The sequence below is a fragment of the Rhincodon typus genome, chromosome 5 (assembly GCF_021869965.1).
Source record: "Rhincodon typus isolate 14 chromosome 5, sRhiTyp1.1, whole genome shotgun sequence".
In the NCBI taxonomy this organism is placed as follows: domain Eukaryota; kingdom Metazoa; phylum Chordata; class Chondrichthyes; order Orectolobiformes; family Rhincodontidae; genus Rhincodon; species Rhincodon typus.
This window is the reverse complement of record NC_063336.1, coordinates 62722188-62743676: the sequence shown is the minus strand read 5'-3', so window position 1 is coordinate 62743676 and position 21489 is coordinate 62722188. Positions and strand designations below refer to the sequence as shown.

Genomic DNA, 21489 nt, shown 5'->3' with positions numbered 1-21489 from the left:
CCCCGAGCCTCCGCTTGGTTTCCCCGATGTAGAGGAAGCCACACCGGATACAGTGGATGCAGTATACCACATTGGCAGATGTGCAGGTGAACATCTGCTTGATGTGGAAAGTCTTCTTGGGGCCTGGGATGGGGGTGAGGGAGGAGGTATGGGGGCAGGTGTAGCACTTCCTGCGGTTGCAGGGAAAAGTGCTGGGTGTGGTGGAGCTGGAGGGGAGTGTGGAGCGGACAAGGGAGTCACGGAGAGAGTTGTCCCTCCGGAAAGCAGATAAGGGTGGGGAGGGAAAGATGTCTTTGGTGGTGGGGTCGGATTGCAGATGGCGGAAGTGTCGGAGGATGATGCGTTGGATCCGGAGGTTGGTGGGGTGGTACATGAGGACGAGGGGGATTCTTTTTTGGTTCTTATTGCGTGAACGGGGTGTGAGGGATGAGGTGCGGGAGATGTGGGAGACACGGTTGAGGGCGTTCTCGACCACCGAGGGGGGGAAGTTACGGTCCTTGAAAAACGAGGACAACTGAGATGTACGGGAGTGGAATGCCTCATCCTGGGAGCAGATGCGGCGGAGGCGAGGGAATTGGGAATAGGGAATAGCATTTTTGCAGGAAGGTGGGTGGGAGGAGGAGTATTCTAGGTAGCTGTGGGAGTCGGTGGGCTTGAAATGAATATCGGTTTCTAGATGGTTGCCCGATATGGAGACAGAGAGGTCCAGGAAGGGGAGAGAGGTGTTAGAGGTGGTCCAGGTAAACTTAAGGTTGAGGTGGAAGGTGTTAGTGAAGTGGATGAACTGTTCGAGCTCCTCGTGGGAGCACGAGGCGGCGCCGATACTGTCATCAATGTAACGGAGGAAGAGGTGGGGTTTAGGGCCGGTGTAGGCACGGAAGAGGGATTGTTCCACGTAACCTACAAAGAGGCAGGCGTAGCTTGGGCCCATGCGGGTACCCATGGCTACCCGCTTTGTCTGTAGGAAGTGGGAGGAATTGAAAGAGAAGTTGTTGAGTGTGAGGACGAGTTCGGCTAAGCGGATGAGGGTATCAGTGGAGGGGGACTGGTCGGGCCTGCGGGACAGGAAGAAGCGGAGGGCCTTAAGGCCATCTGCATGGGGAATGCAGGTGTAGAGGGACTGGACGTCCATGGTAAAGATGAGGTGTTGGGGACCGGGGAATTGGAAGTTCTGGAGGAGGTGGAGGGCGTGGTTGGTGTCACGGACATAGGTAGGGAGTTCCTGGACCAAGGGGGAGAAAATGGAGTCTAGATAGTTGGAGATCGGCCCTGAAATTGCAAGTCCACCACTTGTGCCATTTGAATAAAAGTCAGAAGTCAATGGGTTTAAGTTGTCTTTCCAACATGCTTCACATTTTTGGCCATGTGATCACACATCAACATCCCATCTGACCTGTTATTCCATGTTCAAATTACCTCTACCACATACGTTGTTTCAGAAAGTTGTCTTCACCATATTAGAAATTCTCCTCCTTCTTTCTTCTTAGCAGCAGATTCTTTATTCTGATCTAAATAAGTATAATAAGGGCTGGATCTTTAAAATAGTGTAAGGGCCCAGATATAGATGTCCCACTCCCACTGCCAACAACTCCCTGCTTTGCCAGAAGAGGAAAGGAGGTGTATGTCATTCACATATGAAAGAAACAGATCCATTTGAACTCAGCACTGAGTTACTTCTGAAAGGGGCATGGCAGCAAAAACAAGATTTAACTTAATTTTAAAATACAATTTTGTGCTCTCGATCCCCTGCCCTGCCCTCAGGTCGAAAGAGGTCCATCTCCAGGGATACCCTTGCAGGAATGTCACTATAGAAAAGAGGCAACAGTTGGATGTCACAAACCCCACCACAGCCCACAAAGCTGGGCCTTTTAATGGCCAACCTAGTCAGGCCTACCAGTAGACTAATGAGGAGGCCTTCTGACATAGCTGCAGGCCCAAACCCCTACCACATACCCCAAATCAGGTGCCATAAACTCAGGAGCATGGGGCTAAAATAAACCAAACCTTGAGAAGGCCTTGAAAAGGGGCTGCAATCTTGTACAACCTATTTAAATATGGAACATGGTCTCCTGAAGGCCCAGAAATTAAAATGGGAGCTCATGAACTAACATGACTTTCTATTCCATGTGATTGCTATAACCTTTACACCAAATCCACAAAGGAAAGTGGGGCCTCCGAATAAAATATTCTCTTTATATTATTTTGAGAACAAATAAGGAACTAACAATACAAGCAAGCTAATTAAACATATTAACTAGTGATAGCCTTTAAAAGATCACTGAGACAAAAATCAAATCATCAAAAGAAACTTTCAGACTTTAAGGTATCGGTCCTAGGAATCAGGATACACCGTAACCAAAAGAATGTTTCTTCATATGTACACGAATGAGCAAATGAGTGCCCCCTGTTGGAAACTCTTAATTTTAATTGATTCAATTAACATGAGTATGCACTTACTTTGATTTTATTTCATCAGACTTCGTGAAAATAATACTTTTTTTGCTGCTGCATTGCTTGCTCATAAAATTATGGGGTAGTTAAGTTATGTTTTTAATGTCATTTAAATGATTGCACCATTTCTTTCTTGTCTTTCAGTGAACCTAGTCTCAATGGAGACGACCTACTTTGTCTGTGGGTTGCTGTTTGCTGGAGTGGTTGAAGAATGTGTATGGGATTACGCCATCACAATTACTCTTATTCACATTGCAGTTACTTCAACAGGTAAGCAATGCTTTAACTCAAATAAATCTCAGTTAAAGCTATTCTATTTTGTTTCAATGCTTAAAATATCATTCTATTTTCTGAAGAGATACCTAATCGCAACAGAAACAAAATTTCATGCATCATAACATCTTATGCCTGAACAAATGCAAATTGTATCCCCATTTGAAGAGAGTGGAAGAGGATACAGAAATCTAACAGCATGTGCAGTTCAAATTCTGAATGCTCCTTGCTTAATCATACTGTTTCTTGCCAAAAATTCACAATCGCATCAAAGAGGGTACGAAACATTAAACATTGCTGTCAGCTATGAAACCTCTGGGAGCTGTTTGTCTACTTTCTGTGGTCTACCCAGCATTTTAAGTTGGAAATTTAGAGGACATATTTGAGGGTCTGTTAGAGATACACTGGAGGTGTCCTTGCTCAGGATTAGCAACACAAGGAGGTCTGTAGACTCCATCTCACTCTCTCACACACACGCACACAAGCTCATCTCACCAAAACAACCATCCACACAAAAGAAACATTTATATCAGATCATTGCGCAGAGGTTTTTCTTAAAAGGAATGCAATCCCAGATCCTTGATCATGCACTAACCTTTCACTACAGATAGCATTATCCATCCCTATCTACTTCATTTTGATGTGCATTTGAAGCATCGTCTGGATTCCACGCTGACAATAGTGGCTGCAAAGCTTTGAATGTGCGATTTTCGATCAGAGATGAAAAGGCTTTACCTTTCTATGGTGGAGATGAAAAATTGGAAGATATTTTTGAGACACTCTTCTGGAAGATGGAAATGACTCAGCAAAAATGCGCTAACGACCTGTTTTATGATGCAGAAATTACAGTAAGGAAAATAATTGTCTTCTGACATACTAAGCAAGAAGTAAATGAGACAATTGATGAACTTAGCATACAGCTGTAGTAATCATGAACCAAATGTGATTTTGGTGATGGTGAACATGTCAAAACAGGAAATCAAAGCACAAATAATCCAAGATTGTTTCTATTGAATAAGCAACATGTGCTGTTGCTCATCATGCTGTAAGATCTCAAATTACCATTGCTTACTCTCTGGTAGATTTGTTGCCATGATCCTCTTTCCTGGTAGAGATTTATAGGACCCACTTGCTCTGGCATGGTAGGGAGAAACGACTTGATCACCCAATGAGAATGATCTTAAATAAAGATGTATTTCATTGCATGGTAACACCTACATATAAGTTACGCTGAGGTGATAGACATTTTTACAAAGACTGTTAGGAAGACCCAAATGGTAGTTCTCACTTCTTCAAGATCCTAAGCTGTTCTCCCATCAAGCCCATATGACTTTCCTTTAGTGGGTGATGCTTAAGGCTCTCATTAGTATGAACCCCTTCAGATCCTTAAACCCTTATACAACAGTTTCAGCAAATTCACCAGAAAGCACTCAAGAAAAGCAGAACATTGTTAGAGCTGAAGTTAACAAGATCACTATTGTTTACAGAGTGCAGAGCTACTGAAGTAAAGCTGCCAGTAATAATGATCACAGTCCTAGTTCAACTCCTGTTGAATAGTTCAACTATTGCTGGTGAGTCTGGAGAACATACTGCAAAGCAACAGTTTTCACGGAGTTTCAACTTGACCAAAGAATGTTTCCATTGTGACAGTGCTTACCAATACCAGACAGAATGTCCTGCTGCTGGCAAACAAATCAAGGCCTATGGAAAACTCCGACACCTTTCTCATAGTTGTTGCTCATCAGTGAATTCAACTACAAAGACTAATATCGTGGGAAGGATGCCACATGTACAACTGAAACAAAAGTGAGGGAATATAGCTGGTCAAGGCAAATGAGCAAAGCAACCACTGTGTGTAAAACTCACCATTGACTGTTTGAAAGTAAATGCTCTCATTGATACATAAGCTTCTGTCAATGTCATGGGAGATAAAACATTCAACAAACTTTGGAACTGCTCCAATTTCCTGCAACCAGGGAATACGAAAATTTTGCCTTACAGCAGTGACAAATCACTTAAGGTTCTCAGGATTTTGCCTGTTTTATTTAAAAGAATTGTGTCTAGACTTATTCATTTTCACCCAGCAGTAGATCTGCACCTGATTTCAGTCACATACACAGCTCATACACATTGCAATAATGTTTTTGAATTGAATGCTAACTACTTCTTCAGTAGCGGAAAACTGAATTCTAACAGATTTCTCAGGCATGACCATCCCTTGATGAAGACGTGCTCACTCAGCCCTATTTTACCATGCATTTCCAAGTACTCCGCAATTTCATCTTAATAATGGACTCTAATATATTACAATGACAGAGGTCAGGCTAACTGTCCTATAATTTCCTATCTTCTGATTCCATCCCTTCTTAGGGGTGTTACATTAGCCATTTTCCAATCCTCTGGGACGCTCCTTGACTCCAGTGATTCCTGAAAGATCACCGTCCATGTCTTCACAATCTCCTGAGCTATCTCCTTCAGAGCCCTGGGGTATAGACTGCCCAGTCTGGATGATTTATCCATCTTCAGACTTTCCAGCTTTCCCAGCACCTTTTGCCGAGTGATGGCCATTACACTCACCTCTGCCCCTGAATCTCTTGAAGTTCTGGTATGCTACTAGTGTCTTCCACTGTGAAGACCAACGTAAAGTACTTATCCAGTTCATCTGCCATTTCTTTGTTGCCAATTACTATTTCTCCAGCCTTATTTTCCAGAGGTCCAATGTCCACTTTTGCCTCTTTTCTTTTACGTTTCTAGCTGGCTTACCCTCATATTTCATCTTCTCCCCCTTTTTGCTGTTCTAGTTGTCCTCTGCTGGTTTTTAAAGGTTTCCCAATCCTCCCACAAATCTTCACCCCATGATAACATACCGCCTGCTTGACTAGAACGTCAGACATTCAAACAACAACAGCATGTTCCTTCAATCCAGTGATTAACTTGTGCAACATACGTTGCCAGCAGTCAGTCCTACTAGTCTTGAAAAAAAAATTACCAAACAACTTCTTAACCACATACGCCTAAATGAGAAGCCAAAATTGAGAAAACTAGTTGAAATCAAAGCAACAACAAAACATGATGAGACATTGCAACTATGTATGACAATATGGAAATAATACTGAAAAGATATGAGCAAACGAGCATCTACAAACAAAATTGCTCACACATTAAAAAACCTTCAGAATATTCAAAATAAGTTCATCATTACAACCATATCTGATCCTGTGTTGTACAACAACTGTTTGTCACTCTGAAATTATTGAGGGAATGTATTGTTGATAAAACACCAGGAAATTTACAGAATCAAACAACATGGTGGGACAAGCTGTGTGTCTCAAAAATTGACTGCTTGGTAGAGCACAAATCTGAGGTTCTTTTGTGTTGAGCAACCACAGTGTTAATCATTGTGATCTTCTCAAGGTATATGGCCCATCCTGCAGAACTAATATATTGAGATTAACATATATGAGAATGTGCAGAATAATTGGATTGAAGTAAATGCAGAGCAAAATATGAAATTTAGAGCTATACCATCCAGATGATAGAATACTTAAGGGCCAAGCTAGAAAGCAAATGACCCCCTATGAGATCCATCCATTTGTTGTGATTGAGAGAAAGAATCAATAAGCACTATGTGTGGTTGCATATCATCACAAGAAACACATTATTCTTCGTAGCACTGAAAATAACATTCAAATTATTGAATCTGATTCAGATATCAACACCTCAGATGAAGAACATGAGTTAAATGTGACCACACCTGATGGCAGATTATATCCTACTAGGGAGAGAAGTCATGTATGAGACTTAAATGATTATGGGTGAGAATTGCACCCCCCCCCCCCCCCCCCCCGGTGTTGAGAATGATGGTGAAGTCTGGTGACAAAATAGGGTGAGATTGGAAAACTATCAGATTCTTGACGTTGAGAAACATCTTCTGATATTCCTTCCAAAACTTAAATCTTGTCCTTGAGTGGTGACTACCTTATTTCCATTTTATTAAAGCCCCAACTTGCCCTATTTATACATCATTTCCAATTCTCCTTTCCTTCACTGAGAAACTAGATGGTGCAAATTCCTGACTGGTACTTAGCAGCTGCAGCTTGCCAAATGCCTATCCCAGCGTCAACAACTCTGCTTCTTCTGCACAACAAAATACTCCATGGACACCATCTCTGTCCACCCTTCATGCGCACAACTCTGCATCCGCAAACCACCAGCCTCACAACATCATCATGCCTGTTCTCAGCCCAACTCAAAGGCCTGCTTCAAACCATTAACACCGTAATTTGGAGTTATAGGACTAACTGTTATACATGATTCCTGTCTGCTGTTGCTGGCCTTGCAGGACTGAATGTTGGCCACTACCTGGTCTGCAGTTGAACAGATCCCCCAACTGTGAGCACTCCAAGCAAATGTCTGGCCATGGCCATGCCCCTGGACTGTGTGCAGACTGTGCCCATGACTGATGGTAGCAGGACCCTCTGACAGACATATCCTCCCCGGACCTTGACTGGACTGAGAACTAGCCCTCACCCCTTTTTCTGACTTGACCAATTGGTTGAATAAACGTGCAGTGTGTTTACTGTGCAGGCAGTTGGCACATTCTGTATATGTTCGATTGACATTTTAGTGTGCCATACAGCAAGTTGTGCCTCTTCCAGTTCTCACGCCCCTCACTTTGGGCAGATCCCTACTCACGAGCATGACAAGTAGCCTGACTACGTGGCTGTGCAAAATGTCAATAGAGCAATAGTGACAGCCTTTGGCTTTGGCTGAAGGGTCAACACATTAACAGGCGTGGCACATCAGGCAAGGCATGCTGTGGAAGCTGTGAGCATGCAGGTAAGTGTTAAGTCAGTGAGCACTAAGGAAGCAGCCCTGAGATACAGCTTTGTCCAATCCATGGGCTGGGTGCCTGACCTTGCGTACAATATGTCCCTTATGCAGCCTTTCGAAGCTAGTTACAGGTGCACCTTGCAATGTATGTCTGTGCTTCCTAAATGTTGTGCATGTGGATCGGAGAGGTACCTTGATTGTCATGAAGGATTAGCACATGTCCTCAGTCAGCATTGACAAGTAGGAGTATATGCAGCTGGTGGTCACTGAATTTGGTCATGGTCCTGAGCTGCTGTTTGGTGCTGAACAACACGGATGCTCCTCACAGTCAGCAGTGAGCTAAAGTCATCAGTGACAGCATTTAAATTCCATTTGAATTCCTGATGTCAAACTGGATCGGTGCCTTTGGTAAGGTGGGAAAGTGAATATTGATGAGCTGAGCTGAGGCATTAAAAAGAAATTTAACAAGTAATAATCCACTTCAATTGGCAACTCACTGCTGTCTAGTGAGAAACTCTGTTCGCTGCTCAGCAAAAGATGCAGCAAGTTGCTCCAGATTTTGATATAGGCCTTGCTGAACTTCTTGCCTGACTGTACCACAAATCTCACCATAGGCCACCTCACTCAGGCTCCTGTAAGGTTCGACACCTTGTTACCAATGTAGGTATAATAAAACTCTGTAAAAGAAAAAACACTTCCATGATCAGCAAACATTTGAAAAGTCTATTGATGAATATATTCAGAGTTACTATGTGGACACCTATGGTCACATGGGTGCAATTTATAATGCCTCAGATTCTTAGGATATCATCAGTTAGTAATGAATCTGTTACCTCTCTGCAGGATTTTGTGGTTTTGAGGTATAGAACCATTCTACTTAGAAACCCTAATTCCAAATTTTTAATTTACAACAATGGGGTCCTGAGTTGTGCTTAGCCTCACAAGGTATAAATAACAATTTATCAAGTGGAATTTATTGAGCAAGTTTTAATAAGTACTTAATCAAGCAATGAAGACAACACATTATTTTTTATGCTTCAAGGCCCAGAACCTCTGTGAACATGGCCAGCCCAGACAATGTCTTTCTGCTTCTGCCTCCAAAACATTTTAAATTGAACCTTGCCTCAGAAAAAAAAGTCCTACAGAAGCAATGGTAAACTTATATCACACAAGACTGAGTTTCAAATTCTTACACTCTAATTCCAAAGCCTTTCATTAAGTGTCACCCCACCTCAGTAACTGGAGTCATGCGGCTTAAACATATGTCCATATGTATCTCTCCGCCCCACTGAAACTGACATTTCAATGTGTGAACAAATTACATGTTTGTTATAAATACAGAGAAGTTGTGCGAACAATGTTACATTAATTTTATCACTAATGCCAAGTTTTCATAAACCATTCGCCTACTATTACTAGGAATATCAAACAATTAAAAACAAATGTTTCTACCAGAATATCAGGATGTTCTTTCAAACACTTTTTTTTGTTCTACAGGTACAGTTAATTGATCAAGTCACATAGCAAACTGAAACTTTTTCAAAACATATGAGCCATGTTTAGTGATAGATGTTAAAGTCAGTTCAAGTTGCTCAAGTTCAAACTTTTCACTTATTCATTTGAAACTGACAAATAAACCTTACATTGCACACCGCATAATTAAAACAGACACTCAATTGCTTAACCCAATCCCTCTAAAACAATTAAGCCCAGTTTTGCAAACAGCTGACCTAAAGGCTAATTGTCGCACCAGCAATTCAAATGAAACCGTTAAAAGGATAACTATGGCAAAATCATCAAATGTTATTTCAAATCAACATAGTTCCTTAAAATTAAAATGATGAAAATCTTTCATGTTCAGCCATCGACTCTCTCCCATTGGAAAAATTGCTAATACATTTCCCTGGTCAATCATTTACTTAATATAAAGGAACTACAAACTGACTTAATGTGATAGAGATAGTAGGAACTGCAGATGCTGGAGAATCCGAGACAACAAGGTGCAGGGCTGGATGAACACAGCAGGCCAAGCAGCATCATAGGAGCAGAAAGGCTAACGTTTCGGGCCTAGATGCCTTCAAGTGACTGCAAAATTTAATGACTTTTTATCTTCAGAGTTACACAAAGAGCTCTACCAGTTCTCAAGATATTCTAAAGTTGGCACACATCAGACAGCATGGCTTTGTCCCAGGTATCCTTCTGCTAATCCAAGTGCACGAGGTTATTTGGTTGTGCAGAAATAAAATCTTTCAGCTGGCTGGCTTTCTAACTTAAAATAAATTACTTCCACACTCAAAAGTCAACTATCACCATTCAATCACAGATTAATACAATCAGGCAGAGTCAACATAGTTTTCTGAAAGGGAAATTATCCTTGTTTACTTTGTTAGAGTTTTTTAATGAAGTAACAAGCAAGTAGATAAAGGAGAAACTCTTAGATGTGATGTGCCTGGGTTTCTAAAAGGCATCCTATCAGGTGCCACTTCAGAAATTACTATAGAATAAAGGCATATCATATCATAAATTCCCTACAAATGGAAGAAGGCCATTTAGCCCATCATGTCCATACCAACCCTCTGAAAAGCATCCCACCCAGACCCCTCTACCCCTGCATTTCCTATGGCTAAACCACCTAACCTGCTCATCTTTGGACTGTGGGAGGAAACCCACACAGATATGGGGAGAATATGAAAACTCCACACAGTCACCCAAGGGTGGGATTGAACCCAGGTCCCTAGAGCTGTGAAGCAGCAGTGCTAACCATTGAGCCACTTAAAATTAGCATAGATGGAAGATCGGTTAGCTAATAAGAAGCAGAGAATTGCTTCAAAAGGCTATCTTTGTATTGGCAAGCTTTATTAGTGGAATGCCATAAGAATCAGTGCTGCAGCCTCAATAATTTGCAATCTATGGGTAAAATCTCCCCTCACTGGAGGGAACAAGAGAGATGGTGAGAAGGAGAACTAATTGGGTGAATCAGCACTGGAGAGAAACTCACTTCCTTCTACGACCGCAGTAACTAAGCAATGGCTGAGAACATTTATGGGCAACTTTATTGACTTACCATCAATTAAGGCACTTAAGTAATCAATTAATTGCTATTTACAGCCTCAACTTTCCACCTCCATGATTGGCACCGTGGTGCAGTGTTGCTGCCTGTGGACCAGGAGGCCTAGGCTCAGTCCTACCTGCTGTAGAAGTGTGTAGTGACATCTTTGAACAGGTTGATGAAAAAATATCTCCAGATCCATGATTACCTGTCTCTCCAGCAGGCAAGAAAAGTGGTTCATTTCTCAACTGCAAAATCAGGGCAATGTGTCTAATGAATTTGGGTGGGAGTGGGGATCTCTAATTATCCCAGCCTGGGAACAACTGGAGACATGGTTGATAGTGAAAGAAAGCCTTGTCCTTGCTCCTAACCATCCCTTTGTTCCTTGATCCCCATCCTACAAGAAGAAAAATGTCATTCACCCTTTTATCATTGGAGATCCACTGGCGGAGGCCTCCACTAATGGTTCTGGTGACAACGCACCAGTGTGAGGCACCTGACAGGCAACACATAGGTGAATTTCTTGCCCTAACAGCTCTTACTAAACTGATTTGCATGCAATGCAGCGAGTTAGCTCAGTGGAGGAAGCAACATGTTATTTACCACCTAAAACACTCAACCCCACACTTAGTCAAAAAATGGGAAGGTCTCAAACTATATTAGTGATTTGGATAAGGGGACCAAATGTGTGGTAGCTAAATTTGCTGCTGCCTCCAAGATAGAGAGGAAAATAAATTATCAAGAGAACATAACGTCTATAAAAAGACAGAGAAAGGTTCAGTAGGTGGACAAAATTTTAGTAGATGGGACATAATGCAGGAAATCCTGAAATTTTTCACTTTGGCAGGATGATAAAAAAAGAAGAAAAAGGTATGTTATTTGAATATGGAGATACCACAGACCTCTATGTTACAGACGGATGGGTATGAATCACAACAAGTTAGTTTTCTGTAGTTAGTATGTGGTTAGAAATGCAAATGAAATATCAACCTTTATAACAAAGGGAGTCAAATAGAAAAGTAGGGTCATTTTGCTGCAGTTGCACAGGACTTTAGTTAAACTGAATATTGTGTAGAGTTTTCATCTCTTTACCTCAGAAAGAATGCAATTGCATTTGCAACATTTCAAAAAAAGTTCATGAGTGACTCGAGGGATGAAGGGGTTAGCTTATGAAGAAAGGTTGGAGTTTAGATTAATGAAAGGTGCTCTTATTAAAACATATCAGATCGTGAAGGAACTGATATGGTGGATGGTGAAAGAATGTTTATCTTTTTGAGAGAATTTAGAGCTATGGCTCACAGTTTAAAAATTAATGGCTTCCCATTTAAGATTGAGATTGGGAGGATTTTGATTTTCCCTCTGAGAATCATTTGTCAATGGAATTCCTATCCCCAGAGATCAGTGGGAGCTGGGTCACTGAATGTATTCAAGACAGAGTTTCATTGATTTTTTTTATTATCAAAGGAAATTTAAGAGTGATGGGGGCCAGGGAGCAAAATGGAGTGGAGATTACAGTCACATCAGCCATGATATTATCAAATGGTGGAGCAAGTTCGAGAGCCCAAATAGCCTAATCCTATTCCCAATTCTTGTGTTCTTGTATCAAGTTCACATCATCTTCTCATCTTCAACCCAAATTATGTCATTCTCCAGAAGGCTACTGTTGACATGGAATTTGGAATGCAACAAAACAGATAACAAGAGTATGAAGATTTAAAATAAAATATTTAATTTATTGCAATAAACGGAGATATAACAACATGAACATTGCCATACATACCCAAATGAATCCCCTTGTTCAACTAATAAGCCAACTTATCTGCTTCCAATTACTCACCCTGTGCTAAGCTGGAGCCTGTTCGCATGTTCCCTATTCCTGAGATCTGAGATTCCTGTAACAGACATCTTCTGAGACTTGGAGCCAGCGAGGGCCCAACATAGGGTGTTTCAACTGAACCTGCAAAAGATAAAATGTGGAACAAACAGCTGGCTTACTGGCGACTATGTGTCAACAGTCAATTGTCATAAAAACCCATTGGTTTAACAAATATCCTTTAGGGAAGGAAACCTGCCACCATTGCTCAGTCTGGACTCCAGACCCACATCAATGTGGTTGATTGTTAACTGCCCTCTGGACAATTAGGGATGGACAATAACTGCTAGCCTAGCCACTGATGCCCACATCCATTGAACAAATGAAAAATAAAGCTCTATCATCAGGCAGAAGGCAGTATGTGCTGAGGAGGGATGGTGGAATAAGGCACAAACAGTGGGAGCACCTTAAGAAAAGTGTGTGCCCTTTCTCCAACTTTCCTGTTAAGGCCCAACTGAATTTCCTTGCTTGCTAAGAGCTGGGGAGAACGTGGCTGCATTTCAGTGAGTCATTGAGCCACCGAGGCCAGGGTTTTGTCCTTCCTGTTTAAAATGACAGACTGAGTATATTGGCCATCAGTCGGGGCCTGCTGTGTTTGATTCTTCCTGCAAGTGGCAACTCTTTCCATGGAGAGCGCAATTAGCAGGTCAGTGAAATAAAATTCCCACTTTGGAGTGGACTGTTCTTTAAAGTCATGAAACCTCATGGAGAATTATCCTTGGTTTCATAGGTGGAAGTAGATAACAAAAATGCATACTAAATCTATATAACGCTCAGGTTTATTCTCAGCTGGAGTATTACATCCATTTCTAAGCAACACACTTTATGAAGGATATCAAGACCTTGAAGAATTTGCAGAAGCATTTACCAGAATGACACCAGAGATGAAGAACTTTAGTTTATGTGAAAATACCGAAGAAGTTGAAACTGAACTGCTCAGAGATAAGAAGATCAAGAGGATATTTAATTAAGCTATACAGAAGTAAGAGAGAACTTATGCAGTAAATAAGAAGCAGGAGAGTTAATAAACAAGGACACAGATTAAAAATAGTTCGCAAAAGAACTTGAGTGAAGATGAGAATTTTTATTCAGTTGCAAGTTCTTCTGATCTGGAAGGCACCGCCTGAAAGGATGTGGAAGTAAATTCATCAACAGTCATTCAAAACAAATTAATTAAATACATGAGAAGGAATACATTCAAAAATATAGTTAAGGAAGAGATAGTTTTCTTTTAGATTTTTAAAACATCAAGGATTATGGAGAGAAAGCAGAAATTGGCATTGAGGCAGAGGATCAGCCACAGTCATATTGAATGGCAGAATACGTTCAAAGGGCCCAATAGCCTACTCCTGCTCCTACATTTTATGAAATAAATTCCAGAATGTGGGGCAAGATTGGAAAATGAGACTAATTGCATCAACAAGGTTGGACAGACATAATGGCCCAAATGGCTTCCTTTTGTCTATGATTCCATGATTTCAATAATTATGCAATGCTAATGAAGTTCACTTTTGCTGTAATGAAGCTTCAATATATTGCCTGAAATTACCTATTGCAAAGTGCTGCCTCAGTAAAAATAGCCTCGTAGCCACCATCACAAAAGGGCCTTGCAAACTCAGGGCTTAAATTTGTGGAGTTGATACTGTAATATAGTATTCTAAGTGGAAAGTAAGATGCATTGCTTGAAAATGCTGTTCTGTTCTGCTGGACATGTGATCTGCCAGTTCTTTAGGGTTGGTAAACTGTATAGGCTATTATCAGAACACGTAACTTTCTAGTTATTCCTATGTAATGGATTTGACAACAATGATGATGCAGTTTAGGACTGGTAGATCGCAAGTTATTTTGTAGTACACCTTGAATCGCTTTGCTTGTGCATGTGTGTTTCAAAGAATGTCTTTAATGGAACCAATTGCCCTGTTCTGTAGATACGTTTAAAAAAAATAGTAAAATGACTTGGTGTCAGCATGCTAGTTCTATTCACATTTGAGGTTTCTAACTACCCATAGTGTCAAGGAATGTGCAAGTTAGGTACGTTAGCCATGGGAAATGTCGGGTTAAAGGGTAGGGGTGGTGGGTGTGGGTAGGATGCCCTTCAGAGGGTTGGTGTGGACTTGATGGGCGAAATGGCCTTTTTCCATACTGTAGGGATTCTATACTATATTCTATTCACTATGGGACCTCCCAGGATTCCCACTGCTGGTACCATGTTTAAAGACCAGTCTTGCAGTAGGTGAAGAGCTGCCTTCACAGTTCACAAAGTGGGAGGGGAATGAAAAGGAAAGGCTTCTAAGGACACATATGTGTCACGAGCTCATTGTAAATTCAAGTTCGCGTTTGTAAATGTATTACCATTTTAAATCATCTGATCCACTGTCATTGTAACTGATGGAACCAGCTTACCCATCCTTAGCACCAATAATTCTTAGAACCTGAATAAGGGACTGCTACTGTTTCCTTAATGCCCAGTGTGCATAAGGTAATAACGTATTCTCATTGTTCAATGTGGGACATCGCACACTGGAAAACCTTCAAACAGTTGAAAACACTCACTTTTATTCAACAATTGCAAAAGCAAAGAAAAAAAAGAGCAAAAATAATCTGCACTTGCTTCTGGGAACAGACATTGACAATTTTCAATATGAGTAACAACAAATTTACAGTCAATGAATGATGGTAGCAAAGTGGCCATAGTAACAATAACTCCTGCAGTGGCTCGGTACATTGATCACATTTCTAATGAACTGGTGTGGGGAATTTTAGAAATAGAACAGAACCTGAGTAATGTGAGTATTTGACATTCACAATACAAATGAATGATAGTTTATCATAGTCCTCCTTATAGTGGGATGTGGAGCAATCCAAAAGGAGAGCCATGGAATGCTTCTACATGGACATCTGCAGAAGATATTATTTGGATGGATTTGGCACAAGCCACACTGTGCAGATTCAGTAGGAGATTGTAAGTACAGTAGGATTACTAATACCTTGATCCCACCCCATCCCCTTTTTCACCCAAGAAAGGCAATGTTGCATAGTGGAGAATGTTGATGAATATTTGTAGTTCACTGTGAAAGCAAATCGATTCCATGCCCTTGGGCTGTCTGTGAGACCATGCAATATCTTTGTGAATTGTGGCCTATGCGTGACACTTTTTCAGCCAGTTGTCATTACCTTCTGATTCACAGAGAAGACCATCGTCAATTGGTAATGACCAGTGACATGATCAAGATTGCTGTGGCCACAATTTGTATTCCACATGGTTGGTCACTACATGCATTTCACGTGCAGGATGCTATAGTTACAGGTGATATCAACCTGTACCATGTCAGTGCCTGATTGATGCAATTGCCTCTTGAAGGGCATCAAAATAACCACTTACACCATCAACTCACATTCATAATCTCCATGAGTTTGGAAGGCACAGTGAGTCACTGATTCGGGTTCTGATCTCCAATCCTCCATGTTCCTTTCTTCCTGGCACTTCCTATAAAACTCACTGAGCATCCACACATTTCTACCCAGCTCATTATCCATTTACATCTTCATCTTCCAACATTACCCACTGGGTCCGAACCCTATAGCTTAGCCATTCAAAATCAGGTTGGTGGTGAGCATCAATGACACCTGTCCACAATAGCCCATGTCCTCCAATGTACTATCATCACACACAGTTTTATGTTTCATTGCCTCCCTTAACAATTTTGTTCTTGCTGCATCTTGGCATACTGTCTCCAATCTCCACATAGGCTTCCCCAGCTTCCCCACCACAATAGTTATTTCCAAAATTTCCCCTTGACTTTCAATGAGCAGACCCCCAGGACTGACTGTAGCCCACTACCCAAATTGTAATGATATAGTATCTGTAATGCCCTGACTACTCCAAGGAGTTGACATACTGCATCCAACTGACTGAGATGGGATTCTGCCCCCAATTTACTGTGATGGAATCCCTTGACTGAGTTGCTGATACAACAGTTGCTGACATTTGTTCAATGATAACATTGACATAGCGTGGTGCTGACAGCAACATGTCCATCAGCTGGTGCTGACAACCATGAGAAGTTGCTGGGCTTTGTATCTGCACTAAATGGTAAAGCAAGAAAGAAGTCCTGAGTCAATTTCTGAAGGGGGCACTATGCAAAATGACAAGGCAATCCAAGGCAGAGATGCTGTGAGCATCCAAATAGACGCAAAGTGAGTGAGCGCTAAAAGGGCAAGCAAGGAGCCCTGAGAAGCACCCTGGTTCAATTGATAAGATGGGTGCTTGTCTCTGTTCAGTTTTACAATGAAGGGTGGCAGCATTACTTCCTCTAATTTATTTTTAGTGCACAGAGTCTGAGGTCCATGAATGGCATTGTGAATGTGTCAGCATGCTGATTGGCAAGCTCTGAGCGGCGTAGAGGGAACATTGGGTGCTCCTATGTGTAGCATTGAAGTGGACAACAGAATTGTAAGTGGGTCACGATGTACAATGATGATGTAGTGAGGTTGGTACATTTCCAATAACGTCCTCTCTGAACAAATGGGTGGCTGTGGTCACTGTCCATGGAATATAGCCTGAGATATTGGTGACTGCTGTTCAAGATGATGGCCCAGAAGAGGAAGTTGTAAACTGGAGCTGCCAGGTACCTACACTGATTTTTGTTCAAATAGTCACCATTTAGTTTCTAAGAAACTGCATATCAATGAGGTAAGATTAGGATTTAATTGCATTGAAATGCATGCCTGCTCACTAGCATGATTCTTATCTCACCGTTCAAACTCTGGTTTCGGCATTTGACTTTATTTTGTGGACTTTGTGAATCTAATTTCTCTGATTTAACCATAACTTCTCAACTGGCTTGCTATTGCCTACATCATTCAGGAGTGGGAAGATTCCATCTACAATTTCTTTACTACTTCTGATCAGATTTGACAGTTTGTTCACACTGTTCAGAAAATTTTTTTTTTCAATAAAATATGTTTGCATTTCCATTGTGTTGGATTGTGACCTACAAACATTGTCATATGAATTTTCATTTTTGTAAGTTGAAATAAAAGTACTGTTAATCATCGTGTTGTTCATCAATTGCATATCAGAATTATTCATTTCCTTCAGGATAATTATGGAGTATATATATGATGGGATTTTTCCAAGCACTATTATTTGTTGATATTTACACATTTTAGGGAAATTTTACAAAATACTTCTCCCATGGTGAGTTTTATTCATCAGGTTTTATTTACCATATTAGGAACTCTGGTTAGCCGTTGATTTTTCATTCATGAATATAATGGCTAAAATATCATATGCCAGTGTTTCATAGACAAGTCTTTTTGTTAAGTTCCTAAACCATAAACTAACAAAATTTTGAACCCACCATGACAGGCATGGTAAGAGTCTTAGGGTAGGGGTAGAATCTTTGGGCCAAATTCTGTAATAAATGTGGTGAGGTTTGAGGTTATCTGAGTCATCAGCATTTGGAGAGGAATCCCCAAATATAGTCTGTAATTGAGGATCCATTCCTGGTATTTTGACAGTGATTTGATGTTAGTGCTGCTTGGTATGCCTTTCAAGAGCTCTGGGGAAAAGAGCAGCTAAAGGCGGATAGAAGCAACTGGATCCAGCAGATAAGTTATTTTTGTTGTACTCGTTGTGGTTGATGAGGAGCAGAAGTACTGCTCCTGGTACCTCAAGCAAGTCTTCAGCAGTGATCAGCCACCATATGTCCCATCCTGTTCCACATCACCCTCCCGCGCTGAACTTGCAATGTTTTCAGACTCACCCCTTTTTTCCAATTGTTGGTCTGACCTCACCACTCTGCCACCATCCTCTTCACCACCCACACCTCCTCATCCCATTCTTCGTTACTAATCCAAACCTCTTCAATTTTCAATGTTTCTTATTTGCAGGGATCTGTTCCCTAAACTGGCCAATTCTCCCCTCCATATCTAAGGGCAAAAAGATCGATTCTTATCCTCCTGGCTGATTCAGTTAGCTCAACATAGGCAGTGGATTTGCCTGTTACATTCCAATATGAACGACTCTGTTAACTCACTGTATAAATGCACTGCATCCATTGAAAAAATGTGCGGAACATGACTTTGCAAAAGAATCCTGGCAGTTTCTTTCACATGACAGACATGTTCAGTATCTTGTCTATATGACCTTCACCATACTTCAACAGTGGGCTGAACCTTACTTTTTCTGGCTATGCCTGAGTTGTATTGACTTTTTTGGAAGGTATTTTACCCCCCACCCCACCAAGGCCTTGCAGGTTTTCTTGCTGTATTGTACCAAGCTTGCCTCATTAATTATCAACCATGCCCCTGTGGCATTTCTCAGGACCATTTCCCACCCTACCTTACCACACTCCATTCCTGAAATCAGGGGATATCCACCCAAAGAGCAGTATCTCTTGCACCTGTGCCATATTTGAAAGTACATTATGCATCAGGATGACCACTGTCAGTCCAGATGTATCTAGCGCAATTCCTGATGTTTAGCTCAGATCGGACAGTTGCGGGAATGTGGAGCCCCACTTTGCAGGCAGGATCCCAGAGGCAAGGAAGCACCCTGAGAAGCAGCCTTGTTCAATTGATAAGATGAGTGCTTGTCTCTGTTCAGCATTACAATGAAGGGTGGTAGCATTGCTTCCTCTAATTTATTTTCAGTGCACAGAGCCTGAGGACCATGCATGGCATTGTAAATGTGTCAGCATGCTGATTGGCATGCTCTGAGCAGCATAGATCCCAGAGGTCCTGCTGAATAGTGATGCTGATGCAGGACTTCCTCCTCTCTCAGGAACATAGGAACAGGAGTAGGTCATTCAACCCCTTGAACCTGTTCCACCATTTATTGAGATCATAGCTGATCTATGGCCTAACTCCATTTGTGCCATAAGTCCTAACACCTGTATTCGGCCCATATCCCTCAATACATTGGTTTAACAAAACTGCATCTATCTCACATTTAAAATTAACAATGGATCCTGCATCCACTGCTGTTTGTTGAAGAGAGATCTACTACCCTTTGTATGCTTAATAACTTCTCCCATGAATGGTCTGGCCCTAATTTTCAGACTATGTCCCTAGTTCTAGAATCCTCAACCAGTGGAAATAGTTTGCCTTCTTTAACCCTATCTTGTTAATATTGTGAAGACTTCAATCTGATCACCTTTTAAACTTCTAAATTCTGGAGAAAACAGCCATAGTTTGTGTAATCTCTCCTCATAACAATCCTGAAGGCCGGGTATCATTCTTGTAAACCTACACTGCACTCCCTCCAAGGCCAATGGAGGCTATGACACTAGGCCTTGCCAGCCTGGTCTGATTTAAAACACTATCAGCTGTTTGGAGGAATGCACAGCACTGCAGGAAGAAGGTAAATTCTTTCTCCACTGTAGCAGCAGGAGTGCCACCTTTTCCCTGATACCTCACACTCACTCTGTCTCTCCTACAGTACCCACCTCCCACCAAGGTTCATGCTTCACCACTCTCACTCTTGCTTGTCCACTCTTTGTCACCCAACCCAAAACTCAACATCATTAAACCCTGCATGCCCTCTATGCAGCCTACTCACTCTCTTGGGACACCTCCTCACCTGCACCAATGGTACTAGCTGTGGCAACCACTTTCATCTCCTGTAATATACATCTCTCTCTTATTCAATGAGGTAAATAGCCCACAATACGGCAGAAAGAGTCAAGGTGGGTAGTCTGCTGCTTGTTATTCAACTCCTCACCCCTAATGAGCATGCTGTCTCTGGCTGCCCTGATCAGGGCTTAGATAGGCTTTGATTTACTGTGCTGAAAACCCTGAATGAAGGCTATCTCCCTTGACTGGAGTGAGGCCTGTGACAAACTTTATGGCTTTGTGTCTGCACTAAATGGCAGAAGTATGAGCCTGGGATCTCTGTCTGAGGGAGTAATGGGCAAAAAAGCAATGCAAGGCATGCTGTAGAATGAGTGAACAATTTGAGCGTTAAGAGCCTGGAGTTGCAACCTGGCTCTGTCCATGAGCTGGTCGTATGTTCCTGATCACACAGTGTCCTTGCTGCAGCATTACAATGATAGCTGCTGTTACAGCCAAAAGTGCAGCATTGAAGTGTAGAAGCATCTTGTAAGGGGATCAGAGATGTGCCATGATCTAGTACATGTCAAAGGTCAATGTTAATTATCATATGATTTATATGGCAGATGTCCATGGAGCATGCCCTGAGTTGTCTCCAACATGGAGATCATTTGGAGCAAGAGGCAAGCTGAATCCATGAGTTGAAGGTGTTCACTTTAGTTTCCTAGTTGAGTTTCCTGACTTTGACCTTGTTTGGTGAGTTTGGCAAGCTGGGATGCTGAATATTAATGAGGAAAGTTGTGTCATTAACAAGTTGTTTAACAATTATTAATCCCCATCAACTGGTAGCTTGCTACCACCAGTGAGCATATCACCATTCAGTTTATGAAGGCATATAAAAGATGGTGTGAGTTTCTCTTAAAGTCGAGATGGACCTCACTGCACTTCTCACCTGATTCTGCTATTCATCTTGTTATAGCCACATCATTCAGACCTCTATTAGATTCCACCCATTGGTATGACATTGGATTTCTTATCTGAGGTATCTTAGCTAAGGCATTGTACCCAATTAGCTGAGCTGTAAGTTAAATAACTACAGTGTGTGCATCAATATTTGTGCAGACATAGGTGAAATGTTAGCGTGGGTTAAATCAGTGAAATCGAATAGGATGATAAAGTAATATTCAACTACTTATTATAATTGTAAAGGACTGTAAATAAATTTGTCATTATGTGAGCAGTACTCACTAATTTTTAAGAATATAACTTGCATTCTTTATATCTAATTGTAAGCTGCAGTGGAGTTTGGCCAAATTTTCACAAGTTTTATCTTTATCTCTTGCCTCAATTGGTTATTGTCATCAACAAATCCGCAGAAATAAAAGCAGGTAAAAGGGATTTTTGCACCATTGCTCTTGGAGTTTTGCTGATTCCCCATTTTGATTGCAGCAAAAGA

General features: G+C 41.4%; 1 protein-coding gene across 2 annotated transcripts in view; it reads left to right on the top strand.

Moving 5' to 3' along the window:
- tmem244 (transmembrane protein 244) overlaps positions 1–21489 on the top strand; it is a 67528-nt gene that overhangs the window by 24113 nt on the left and 21926 nt on the right. For both annotated transcript variants that reach the window (XM_048597519.1, XM_020512411.2), the window contains one exon: positions 2596–2721. In XM_048597519.1, coding sequence (XP_048453476.1) covers positions 2596–2721 — 126 coding nt within the window. The remainder of the gene's footprint in view (positions 1–2595; positions 2722–21489) is intronic.